Source organism: Labrus mixtus, chromosome 16, assembly GCF_963584025.1.
Source record: "Labrus mixtus chromosome 16, fLabMix1.1, whole genome shotgun sequence".
Lineage (NCBI taxonomy): Eukaryota > Metazoa > Chordata > Actinopteri > Labriformes > Labridae > Labrus > Labrus mixtus.
Genome location: NC_083627.1, coordinates 10619244 through 10632930, shown reverse-complemented (window position 1 = coordinate 10632930; position 13687 = coordinate 10619244). Strand labels below are relative to the sequence as shown.

General features: G+C 40.8%; 1 protein-coding gene across 1 annotated transcript; it reads left to right on the top strand.

Moving 5' to 3' along the window:
• Positions 1 to 413: 413 nt before the first annotated feature.
• On the top strand, positions 414 to 11968 carry tent5bb (terminal nucleotidyltransferase 5Bb). Its single transcript, XM_061059984.1, has 2 exons — positions 414 to 965; positions 10270 to 11968. Exons 1-2 carry the CDS (start codon positions 810 to 812, stop codon positions 11293 to 11295), a joined length of 1182 nt encoding a protein of 393 aa, XP_060915967.1. The 5' UTR covers positions 414 to 809; the 3' UTR covers positions 11296 to 11968.
• The last annotated feature ends 1719 nt before the right edge of the window (positions 11969 to 13687 follow it).

Below are 13687 nucleotides of genomic sequence, written 5' to 3'. Positions count from 1 at the left end.
GTTGGGACACCCCCCAAAAAACAAAAACACCATACAAACAAACAACAACAACAACAAAGAACAAATAAACAAAAGAACAGCTGTTAATAGTACATCCTTTGTTTTGAATCTGGGTAACTTCTATCAGCTCATGTTTGTTTCTGTAAATAGACACACAGTAGCCTCCTTGTAGCCTGCTTTAAAGCAAGTCAGTAAATCACAGACATCAAGCAGCACTTCTGGTATGCAACTTGGACACAACATAACAACCGAGTCCTCTAAATGCCCCTAACTAGTAATTATTATATTTCCTACAGTCCTTGAACCTGTCATCTGACGCACTGGAAGGAGGTGTGTTCGTGTTAGAAAATGTGTGCGTCTGTGTGTACGCTGATTGTAGTCTTCTGTATGTCGGAGCGTTCATAAATCTCTCTCCAGCCAATAGGGAGGCTGCTTTTAATCCCAGCTCGGTAAAAAGCTGGTGAGAGTCCGGAGGCGGCTTTAATCTGAAGACAGAGTGCGTGCAGACAGGCAGAGCATAGAGGCAGAACGAGGACCAGAAGTTTCTGCGTTGGAGATGAAAGACTTCCTACAAAACTTTTAACATCACTTTGCTGCATTTTGGAGGTTCTTGAAACTTTTCCCCTGACGAGGAGACTGAGAGACGCGCTGTTTCTTTTTTTTCCCCCTGTTCATTCTCATTTCATTCACACTCATCCAGACAACATCATCTTTCTTCTTCATCATCTTCATCTTCTTCTGGAAGGATCGCGGTGCTACAAGCAGGTCTTCTTTGCCTTCATTGGACATCATCGTTGAGTCCGGTCGTCATGTCCTCCGGTGACAGCTCGGAGCAGAGTCGGCGGGTCAGCGTGCTGTCTTGGGATCAGGTGCAGCGTTTGGACTCCATCCTGGGCGAGAGCGTCCCGATCCACGGCCGAGGAAACTTCCCCACACTGTCCGTGCAGCCCCGGCAGATCGTCCAGGTGAGATCACGGTCCATTGCTATGTCTTTGAACGTTATTACCCATCCCCATAATAACATGATATCTTCAGGAGTGCACATGGCAGTGGGAATGAAGTAGGGAATAAACAATTAAGAAAAGGCAAAACGTTTCCTTTTATTGTCGCTTTAGTGGACTTATCGAGCCTACCTTAGTTTAAATACTTTATTAAAGCTGGCAAAACTTTTTTCATTAAGCTTTTTCTCTAAATAAATTATAATCTTTTCTCTACTGTATAAGAAATAAAGCTGTGTCAACAAATCACATTTGGTTTATTCCAATCAAAGAAGTTGTCCATAATGCCACAAAAAAGGGGGAAGAAACTGAAACTTTGTACGTCCTTATCACCAGGTGGAGTAACAGCATCACAAACAGTCACAGTCAAGTGAAGTACTGATCATAAAGTAGATCATGTTTGACTTATTTGCATATTAAATGTTAAATTACACGGTGAATATGTTTCTACTAAACTGGACAGTATGTCTAGATTTATTTTTCTTCTTCTTCCCATTTTTAAAAAAAAAATCTGCACAGGTAGAACTTTCCACTTGTTGTCCCATTTATTTCAATGCACACTTATGTGAACACTTTTCACAAGATGTTCCAAAATTCAAGTTTACTCACTTGTTGCTCAAACAGCTTTGATCAAAATAACCTGACAATATTAACACGTGCCTTCTCTCTTCTCTTTTGTTAGTTTGCACGTTGTTTTTAGGGCTAATTGCAATTTTATCATTATCATAATATGAGCATTTGTACTAACACATCCCAAAAGTCTGAATTCATCACAATAAATAAAAAAACACTTTTATTTTCAGACAGGCAATGCTCTCTCACTTAGCATATGTGCACATTTGACTAGTTGCACAGATGCCTGTGTATAACATTTGGATGCAGTCAGATGATGCTAAAGCTAGCTATCAGCCACTCTTTGATTAATTCGTGCCAATTTAGTGGAGATAAAAAAAAACGTTTTTAAATTCATTTTGAATTAAAAAGGGACCTTTTGCAAACACAGGTATTCTGGAAAACATACAGTAGACCAGACAGACAGAAACTGTCAGTTATAGCTAATTTGCACTCTTAATTTTGTATTTATTAATCAAAATTTAGATCGTTTTTGCAACATTTTATGGCACATTGCATATTTGTCTCCTTTGGTGCAGCCCTGATTTGATCACTGTCACTCTTGACATCAGGAATGATCTAACACTACGACTGCAGTTTTCCACTCACTCACTCGATCTTCTACTCCTTCTTTTCAAATTTCTTATAAAAAGTCGAAGAGGTAATGACTCTGCCATGGTTTATGTATAAGAAAACATATAGGGATTATATTGCTTGGGTTGCAATTTTCCTCTAATCCAGGCTCCTATTTCACTTGAGTTGTTCATTTTTCAGTGGTGATCCTGTGTGGAAGAAAGACCCCCACACATACACAGCATTTTAAGGGCCTCTAAAATCCAGGAGCCCCCCCCCCCCAAACCATCTGCACTGAACTTCCCCACTAATGCATTCCCTTCATTACACAGACCTGTGGGCAACAGAGACCCCAAACATCTTTCTTTCCATTCGCCACATGTCTTCATTAGAAACTTTAAAGACCGGCTTTTGGAAAATTATACCACTAATTATCCTACATCAGACGAGAGGCACCAAAGTCATCTCCATCTTGGAGATGGAGGTGCTAACATGTTAGCATGTTGAAATAAGCATTACCCAAAGCACAAAGATAAACATTTTAGTAATCCTGCTGTTTTTGTGTGGAGGTCCTTACCTTATAAGGTCGTTGACATTCAGAATACTAGTGCAAGAAAATGTGTAAACAAAAGAATCTACCTTTAAAAATGTTCATAAAATACATTAACATTTGGATAAAACTTTATTAGGTATGGTGCTGAATCACAACAAAAGTTATCTCATAGCATTTACATAAAGAAGTACTGAAGCCCATAAACTGTCATGCATCCATATACATTATATTTTCTCTCTTTTCTTGTGATAATGAGTTATTTACGGTTGTTTTCTCAATTGTTGACTTACTTATCTCAAATCTGCAGAGTTGCAAAAGCACAAAACAAACATAGAAACAGGTTTAACGTGCCTCATTAGTGTAAGGTTTGGTCTGGTCTATCGCAGTTACCAAACCTATTGTTTTTGTTTCCTGAAAAATGTCCCATTATCACAAGAAAACAAGCTTTGTTATCTCGAGATTATGAGATAAATACGCCAAAAGCCAGAGAAAACAACCGGAAATTACTTGTTATCACGGAAACTTGAGTCAATAAAATGTTCTGGCTTTTGTATAGAAAACCTCAAGATTGTACTCGTATTAATTCTTTTTAAAGCCATCAATCAATCTTTACGTGTGCATATAAGAGCTGGTAAAAGACTGTTCTCTTTGTTATATCACCTCCAAAGACCCAACGTTAATCCATCAGGAGCTCTAAGCAACATTTGGCAAAGTTACAATGGAATGGAAAAACTCCTTTCGAGAGGCAGACACCTCGAGCAGAACCAGACTCATGATGTCATCTGCCCATCTTTAAAAGTGGGTTAGAGGGAGATGCAGGAAGAAGGATATCCAACAATCACATGATCAAAACACTTGACGACAGTAACGAGAAAGAAGAAGAAGAAACTTCCTTTTAAAAGGCAGAATCCTTAATCAGAACCTGGTTCTAGGTGTAGTGCCATCTGCCTCAGTGGTTCAGACTGGTGTCACACTTTCAACGAAAGACTTTTCAAGCAATTTCACCGCCGTAGAGAAACGTCCCATTTCGGATTAAAGAGTTTTATTTCAGTTAAATGAATTCACTGTAATTTCAAATTTTTTGTCTAATGGGGTCACTAAACTCATTCCAAACTGTCCTCGGTAAGTCTTTCCAAAACCATTCCAAAACCACCACAATGTTTCGCTAGCAGCAGCTTTGGGTTGAAATCTGATGGAAGATTTGTAGTTTCTGTATTTTTTCATACTTTCAACTATTAAAATAATGAAGATTGTATCAAACAAACAGTATTGAAAAGTATCAAAGAATCAAACATTTTGACAACCTTCATCTCAGCAGGAAACTAGTTGCGGTATTTCACATTCTTTATTTAACCTTAAACTGCTTTTACACTATGCACTACTGACAATCTCTAGAGAATTATGTAGCAGACTGCCCCTGAAATCTTCCTGAGTTGTTTGTTCACATATCCCTCAAAGCAGGAGACTATCCCTGTCGGATAAGAGGGATGGGGGAGGATCTTAGGAGGAGTGTCGTTAAAAAGAACAAGGGGGAAGCAGTGGATGAAGCAACAGTCTGCTACAAGACGCTTTAATGAGAAGCTACTTGTCATTCAACACAATCAGGATATCACCTTAAGAACAAAGAATAACATACTTGCAAACGGAAAACATAATGACCCGTTTTCTTGCATGGAGATTGCACCGGCCGAGTGTGTGCAGTGCCCGATTGCAGGACGTAAACACCACCATCCCCGTCCTGCTCGCTCATGTAGAGTTTTCCTTAATATTTCCTGCTGTGTGCTCACATCGGCTCACCCTAAAGTCAAGCGATAAATTTACTAGAGGGCTGGCAGGAAAAAACTCAAAGTAATGTTGGTGAAGTTGGAGTTAAAAAATTTTGGCTGGGCACATTCACACGCCACATCTCCCGAAAAACTTCAGGAAGTTTTCAGAAGTTTTGTGCAAGTGTGAAAGCACCATTGAAGTATTTGACCACGGCGTCTTCAGATGTGAGAGTCTTTCTAAAGGTTTGATGTGTAGGCATAAGGGGTGTTAACACGATTTAACTTTGAAACACTAGTTTTGCAGTGACACCAGTTGTCAATTATATTACAAAGATGTTTATTTCCCTGTACAGACAGCTTTGTTTGGCACCTTTGCTAACATGTCTTGTTAAAAAAAAGGCTGAGTGCTTAGCCCTATAAACACATAGCATGTATAAACGGATTTCACAAATCTGCAATGCATCATCTCTCAGGGATGCCAATGTTTTGACAATTTAAAAGCAGACGCCATGTTCCCCTTCATGGAATATGTCACGCAGATTTGAAGTCTCTGCTGGATGATTTTAATACCATCTGGGCAGGAATGGAAACCAGTGGCTGACTGTAAGAAAGGAAAAACACACTCAAAGATCTAAACCACAGTGATATGTTTTGGAAAATGGTTTGACAGTAATGTGGGGTCTCCCTGCTAAATGGGCTAAAGAATGCTAAACCACCAGTGTGCTACTTTTAATATCATTTCTGAGCCTATGAACCCAGACCGAGCTGTCTACCTGAGAGAAACAGATCAGAGGATTGTAGAGACTAGGTAATGTGACCAATGGATCACACTCCCTCAGAGTCAGAGGAGCCCCTCTCAATGGTGGGTTTGTCTGAGGGCCACATTTAAATAACATCTGTTTGTGGTCTGGTTGCGAGCGAGCCACGGGAGCACTGAAGGAATACTTTGACTGTTACTGACGGACATCAACCCACAGTCTGAATATTTGCTCCGTACATGTTCCCAGAGAGCCTTACAGAAGCTTCATACCACATGATGATCAACGCAGATATCTCATTTGTGTGTCGTAATGTGTCGAGTGTGTTTATGTGTGAGGGCGGAGCTAGGGAGGCCTCGGTGGTTTTTGTTGGCCCTTAAGAGGGTTGTATCTTGTTCCCGCTCTGCTGGCTATCATATTTTCACTTAAGTTGTTGTGTCTGTAGATGTTTGAGATAGGTCCCATCACTTTTTTTTCTGCTTAAAGACTGGGAGTAGTACGGAGTGGCCTGGACCTGAAGTAGAATGTGAGGAGTGGATTAGTGCCCGTAATAACACTGGGCTTGTGAGTCAGCTTGACAACGTATCACTGTGGTAAGTGAAGACCAGTTGCCTGACTCCACGGCGGCCCTCGCCAGGCTGTAAACCAAATCCTCACTGGGCTATTGTTGAGCAGGAGCAACATGAAGACGCCACATGCTCCCAAGGCTCCCCAGAGAAAACGGCTTCAGAACATTCAATTTAGACCTGTCTGTAATGATTTTTATCTGGCAGGTAGTTTGCATGTTTTGGATTTCAATTCTTCTTTTTGAATGTTTATTTTTTTATTTTTTGCTTCTCAAGTATCAAACCATTAAGGTAGTGCAGAAAATATCTCTTTGGATGATTTTCAATGTTAGCATTTTTTTTTACTTGAATACCAATAAGCACTCATATTTACTTAAAACAAACTTTCAATCACTTTTTGTGGTCCCCTAGGAAGTAATAGAAGCGCTCATTGAGGAAAGTCAACGAGCAGGATCGCTCTTTCTCTATCCTATGGCTGGCAATTTTACCAATAAGTAAAACATAAATTTAAAAAAAAGTTTTGAAATATAGGCGGCCATAAATGTACCTGGGCAGGCCGGCCGAGTATCATCTACTGTACATGTGGAAAACAATGAGGATTGTAACATGAATGAAACGATAGCCTATTGGAAAGCGAGCTGACCAAAAGAAGGACAACAACCGCAGCAAATCAAATTTTACTCACCTCCAGCTCGCGCTGTAACATTTACAGCCCATGTTCACCCCCGTACTTTTATGTCGTGTACTTTCAGTTAAAAGTAGTCCAAAAACTCATCACAATTTCTCTTATAGGAAGACCATCAGAATTGATAGTCAATTGGAATTGGAAACAGACTGGAATCTGTTTTGCTCATATTTTTGCACTTCACACACATTAGGAACAAAACTGTTAGAAAGGTGATAACATCGTCATATGGGGTATCTTTTACATTTTCAAAAATCTCTGAGTGTGAGCTAGGCCTGAAACATCCTGGATTAAGTATGAGTGAGCCAATTCTTGTTTTCTTTTGTGTAAAACCACCATTAACAGACCGAGTGTAAAGCACTATCACGTATAAGTAACTGTATCTAAAGGAAGCATGAGCTGGTTTCTGGGTCACTTAGCAAACAAACTTGACCCAAATATTTGATCAAAAGATCCAATCACAGTTCCAGGGTGTACTTTTCTTCACATAGACTCTCACCAGTTTTATCTAACATTGCTTGCTCAAAAAATGAAACAAGTGTCTCCTCAGATTGAATTCCCTGGAAAGAGTCCGATCAGGTAAAGTTTTCAAATTTCTTGGAACCCTACAGGCACTGAAAAGGCCCTTTATTGTGGAGTGATAGCATCGTGTTTAAGCCTGTGTCTCACTCTGGTTTGACTATACAGGTGACGTGACCACCCGTGCATAGGAAACTCAAGGCATATTTTCAAAACAGAGGAAAAATCATCATCATCCCCCGCTGGCTGCCAAGCTACTGTACGACTGACTGGCTGGGTTCGTTTTGGAATTAATTTGTTAAGGTCAGGGACTTATTCTTATTCATTGTCGCCAGTTCCATTGGCAAAGGGATCGTCTGACTCACTGCCCAAAGCTCTCACAGGCGTCCGGGGCACTATGGGCTGGTAAATGGCTGGGTCATTTCAAACTGCCATAATAAAAACACATTCAGGCCGCAGCTTAATTTAAATAGTCAAGGAAACGTTCGAGACTTGAGAAGGAAAGTGGAGAGACTGCTATGTGTCGCCAAGGCGTTGTCAACACCAGACAGTCGGGTGTGTTTGCGGCTCTTTTTTTTCTTTTTTTTTTACAAGTCTTTAGGCGGAAGTGTCTCCCTTCGTTTGACTCACCAGGTGCTGGTGCGTCATGTGGGAAATGTATGAGCCTGTTTTCTGAGTGTTGAAGGACGGGGGATGGGAGGGCAGCAGAGCTGGGCTTCCTCACATACTCCTTTCGGGACCCCCAGACGGGCAGATTATGGCGTGCTGTTAACTCGAACCAACTGTTTAAGTGTGAGGTCAGAGCAAATACTGCTGTGGGTTTCCCTTGCTGGATAGTTTAAAAAAATCCTCTTGTCTCCATGTGTTGTCCTTTTCCCTGTGAAAACCTTCACAGGGACCTTCACTCCACTCCTTATACACCAGGCTCTGAACTTATGAAGCATCTGCGTTGAATAAATCTTTTAAAATATGAATTATTTAGGTTGCTAACTAATTAATGTTTTGGTGACAGAAAAGTTGAATTCTTTTTGTAGTCAAACCTATTCTCTTTTTTCAAGTATACATTGAAATATGCCTTTTTAATCTTTCCTTTAAAAAGATTATTTGGACAAGTTTGGGAAATATCTTTATACTCTCTTTGAAACATAGATGCTGCAAGGTATGGAAGGGCAGGACTTTGGTATAAGCTAACTAGCATGTTAGCATCACATGATCACCACACCTTTTTTTTTCCTTGCCCTTCTTACACTACTCCTGGATTTTCACCTCTAATATTTCAACCCTCAGTATTTAAATGCTAGTAAGAGACCACGGCAAGTTGGACATAGCCACAGGGATCAATTAAATGTCTTTAATCAAAATGGTCCTCTTCTCGACCGTTTCTTTACGGGTTAAAGTAAAGGATCCAAATCTGGGGTTTTAGCTTTAGCACCAACAATGAAAGCAGAAGGAAACAGGCAGCAGGGCTTTCAGTAAAAAAAAGAGCCTTTCAGCAATTCATTTATACCCTTTTTTTGTTTTACATTTTACTAAATGCAGCAAAGTTTTTGGTTTGTTTGTTTTTACGAGAGCTAGGCTAACTCACTAAACACACTATAGCTTTAACACTTAAGCTAACACAGCTTAACACACTAAACTCGCCCTACTTAATGACAGACACACGACTTGTATCAGACATGAAATCTGTTTTTTCACGACATCTCCTGTGCAAATAAAGCCAGTAAGAAATAATGAAGACTTTCATTTGACATCAGGAACTCTTATCTGAACTATTCCTGTGACATTTCACTCAAACGGAGCATTGTTGGTCACAAAAAAGAAGAACAAGATAAGGTTACAGTACAATAGGGAGTCAAAATAAAGGAAAAGGATCCGCATCATGGAAAATACCCTTCTTATCTTACTTCCCTTAATCTTCTTTTGTTTTTCCTTGGCTTCACTCAGCGCTTCTCTTGCTCAAATAATGACCACAACAAAATAAAAATAAAACTGGAGTCGGATGAAGCAGTTGTCTTAATTTGAAATCATTGACTTGTGTAAGAAGTCATATAAACCTTCAATAGAAGGGAACCATTTGATTAAGCATACACTAGAATTATGGCAGTCAGTGTATCGGCCACTAAAAGTGAAGAAAACTCTCACTGAGCCAAACGGTCGTACCAGCTGTGTTTTTTATTTCTTCCCAACTGGCCGTGTTTTGTTGCATTTCTTTCTTTAAGTGATGCAACAGACAGGAAGCATAAACATCAGAGCTGTCTGTAGCGCAGCAGTTTTCCCAAACATCTCAGCAACAGAGCAGCATGGTGATATTCCAGTTACCTGATAAATCTTTTTTTTTTTTTTCAATCCAAAGAGTATTTACATGCCAGCAAAAAGATCGCTTTTCTTACTATGAACACAGGCCAAAAGTTTAAAACTCACAGCTTACCTGTCCTTTTAACAGTCAGGGGCCCTTTCATCAGACAAGCACTGGCTTGTAATTTTTTACAGCTCGTCTGTTCTGATATTGCCTGAGCTTCAGGTATAAAGGGGTACACCTGCGTCTAATTGATGAGAGGATTTCTGAGTTTGCAAGATTCAGGAATTCATCACTGACTTTCCCAGACTCTGCATCCAAGCTTTAGTGCATAAATGGTTAAATCCTTCTGAGTGTTTACTGTACACTGATTTCTTATATTTTTAACTTTAAATCGAGCCCCTCAAAAAGGAGATGATTAATCTCAAGGGGCAACCTGTCAATACATGTACTTATAACTTATTTAAAACATTTATCAGAAAGTATACTTTATTTTTAAACTAGTTGGAATTTGTGGCACTTTCTGTTTTATCATTTACATCCAGACGTGTGTAAAAAAATCAATATGAGTATTGCCATGACAGGCTGTTTTTTTATTTCCATTTGTACTAATCAGGTGTTTTTAGACCCTTATTTCAAAGCTTTCTTTGTTCTACCCTCAGACTGAGTCAGTCAAATACCCAGTACAGTTATTGCATTCACTAACGGAATATAATTACATTTGTTCAGGTCTCATTATGCATTCTGTTTCAGTGCTTTCATTAAGATGGAATTTTTCAATCATGCTATATCATGTTCACATAACAGCGCCTCAGGTTCTTTTTTATCTTAAATAAGTTTGGAGAGAGCAGCTCCTTTTTTTGCATGTACAAACTCGCGTTTTCTGTTATATGTTTTGCAGATATCCATCACTCACTCTTTCCCCTGTGTCTTTGTCTTTCAGGTGGTCAGGGCTCGACTGGAGGAGCACGGCGTGGTGGTACGTGACGTCAAGCTGAACGGATCGGCGGCCAGCCATGTGCTTAACCAGGACAACGGCCTCGGCTACAAAGACCTGGACTTGATCTTTGGCCTGAGTCTCACTGATGACAGAACCTTCCGGCTGGTGAAGGACGTGGTGCTGGACTGCCTGGTGGACTTCTTGCCTGAAGGGGTGTGCAGGGAACGGATAACAGCCCTCGCCCTCAAGGAAGCATACGTGCAGAAACTGGTGAAAGTTTGCAATGACACGGACCGTTGGAGCCTCATCTCGCTGTCAAACAACACAGGCAAGAATGTGGAACTGAAGTTTGTGGACTCCCTGAGGAGGCAGTTTGAGTTCAGTGTAGACTCCTTCCAGATCACTCTTGACTCGCTGCTGCTCTTCGACCGCTGCTCAGAGACGGCCATGTCTGAGACCTTCCACCCTACAGTGCAGGGGGAGAGCATGTACGGAGACTTTGAGGAAGCTCTGGGTCATCTTCGCTCCAGGACTATCGCCACCCGCAGCCCAGAAGAGATCCGAGGCGGCGGGCTGCTCAAGTACTGTCACCTGATGGTGCGGGGCTTCAGGCCTTCCTGTGAAACCCTGATAAAACAGATGCAGCGCTACATGTGCTCGCGATTCTTCATCGACTTCCCCGACATAGGCGAGCAGCAAAGAAAACTGGAGGGGTATCTGCAGAACCACTTTGCCGGCATGGAGCACAAGCGCTACGAGTACCTGATAACGCTGAGGAGAGTGGTGGACGAGAGCACCGTGTGCCTGATGGGCCACGAGCGCAGACAGACTTTGGCACTTATTTCCGCTCTGGCATTGCGTGTAATGGCTGAACAGAATGCTATCCCTGCGCTGGCCAACATCACCTGCTACTACCAGCCCGCTCCTTATGTCAGAGACGTCAACTTCAGCAATTACTATGTGGCACAAGTTCAGTCACCAATGACTGCATGCAGGAACACTTATCAAACGTGGCTACCTTGCAGCTGAGCATTGACTTTAAGGACGTCCGGAGAGCTTTCCATTTTGTCCTTACATTGATGTTCACTGAGCTCTCATTTGAACGCTCAGTACCTCTGTAGCATTGTGGCTTTTTTGGATGGAGGCCCAAGGTGGACAAAAAGGAACCAGTGTACCTTTTTATGCCAAATCTTATATCAAAATCATTCCACTAAGTTATGTTGATTGAAACTGCTGTAAAAAAAAAAAAAAAAAAAAAAAAACTCAATCGAGCCTTTATATCTTTTTATTCTGTTGTCCTGTCATAACCTATGTGGACATGTATGGAAAATCATGAAGGTTTGACAGAGGAACTGTGCTAGTTCTGTTTCTTGTCTGATGGAGGCTTGTTTTGGGTCTTATAAGAAATGTAAATAACTTTGTTAAAAAAAAAAAAAAAAACAGAAGGCAGTTTTTTTGTTCTGTCTGTGGTTACAGCTGACCTGCCTAGGTGAGAGGGAAAAAGGACCAAAGAAGTACTTTCTTGTGTAGCATGAAAAACAAAGACTGTATGTGGTTCCAAGTGCCTGAAATAACCAACACCTTTGTCATAGTTGTTGTGTGTAAAAGTTGTTCTTGAAACTTTTTCATCCAGGATACTGTACATTTCTGTACCCAAGGTCAGGGTATACATGTTTTTAAATCATTAAAGAAGTCGAAAACATTACATTGGTCTTTCTTTACACTTTTTATCAAGAAGTATAATCAGGGGCCACTGGTGAAAATGGGCTAGCAGAGCTAAGCCGTCTATTTCTTATACAATGTGGATGAGAAAGTTATTCTTCAATCTACTAATGGATATTTTTACATTTTGGTGAAACCCAGAGTAGCAACCATACCTTATGTTTTCAAGAAAAACAAGCAGTATTTCTAAATGGGCTTATTGAGCCCAAGCTCTGTAGCATCCTCTTCCATCATGTAAATGAGACAACTTTAGCATTACAGAAGAGAAGCCAGGAATATAACTCAGCATCTCTTAACTTTAACAATCTATTTCATTCAATTAAAATGGATTGTTTCTTAAGTTTTATATATCGTGATCGCAATGCTAATTCCGTTAGCCTGTTAATGGCACTTGATATTTTGTGCTGGCATCAAGTGAACTAAGATGAACATCCAGGTCCAGCTGTGTGAGATTTTTTGCCTCGCTCTGGATATTAATGTAGCGGTATGATAATAAACTGTTTTTTATACGCTCTAGTTAACTCAGAGTAGTCTGGGGACGTGCGTCATGGATGCATGTCTCCAGGGTTTGTGTCTCACTGGCTGAGTTTCTGTCTCTCTTAAGATCTCCTTGTGTCTATCTTTCACTCTCCGTCCTCATCTCACACAAACTGCTCAGTGTGTTGTCTGTGTTCCATCCGCCAAACAGCGACCGGCCTGACACAAACACTCACTTGTTCAAGCTCTCTGCATTCTTTCCCCCTCCCAAGAAATGCATTCCCCCTGAGCCCTGAACCTATACATTAGCCATTTCCTTCCACTTGTGCATCCGACAAGGGGTTTCCTTTGCTTCAGTCCGAAAGGGGAGATTGCTGTTGCTTGTCTTGGATGATGTGAGCTCTGAGGGGGCAGCTGAGGACCAGGTGGTGAAATGGGACTGCTGGCTTTTTCAGTAAATGTAATGATGCATTCCAGCACTCACTTCCTGTATGATCAAAACAATTCAGTATGCACTCCCTTAATAACTCTCAAGATTTCTTTGCTATGACATTTTATCCTAATTACTTTTGCATGGGGGAAGACGTTTTGGGGTTCAGTGGAGCATAAAACAGCCTGTAGCTGCAACACACCTGCATACTATTGCTCCTGATGAAGAAAGAAAAGTTCTGTAAATGCAGGGACATGAATAAAACACTCACTGATTTCTTTATAAGAGTTCATCTGGAAGGAAAGCAACTGTCAGAATGATTAAGGGAGCGAGATATAGATGCAACGAGGGAAATTTCCCTCCCTGGGTTAGCTGTCAGACTCGTCTCCAAACTGCTACAAAAACACTCAAGGAAGCGTAGGACACCTCTGGAGAGATCCACTGAAATAAACCGACATAAAAGTCACAACTCAGACAGAGCTTGGCGTATCTTTTACAAACCGGTATTTTTTTTCTGCCTGGTCACCAGACCTCAAGAGTCAACCAGAGCGCTGCACATGCAGTATTAATTAGCAAACTAGAGCAAGCAGTTGATGTGTTGAGTGTTTATCCATTCAGAGACAATCTCAGAGAAACTTAAAAAAAAAATCTTGATTGCCTTGCCATGCTGTTGGCAATGGTGTATCTCAATTACTGATTCTATAAACTGTCATGTTCCCCAGAGGAATAACCCTAATGACTGTTTTAAACCCCTCAAATTTACTTTAACACTTCAAGCAGGTAAAACTTCCT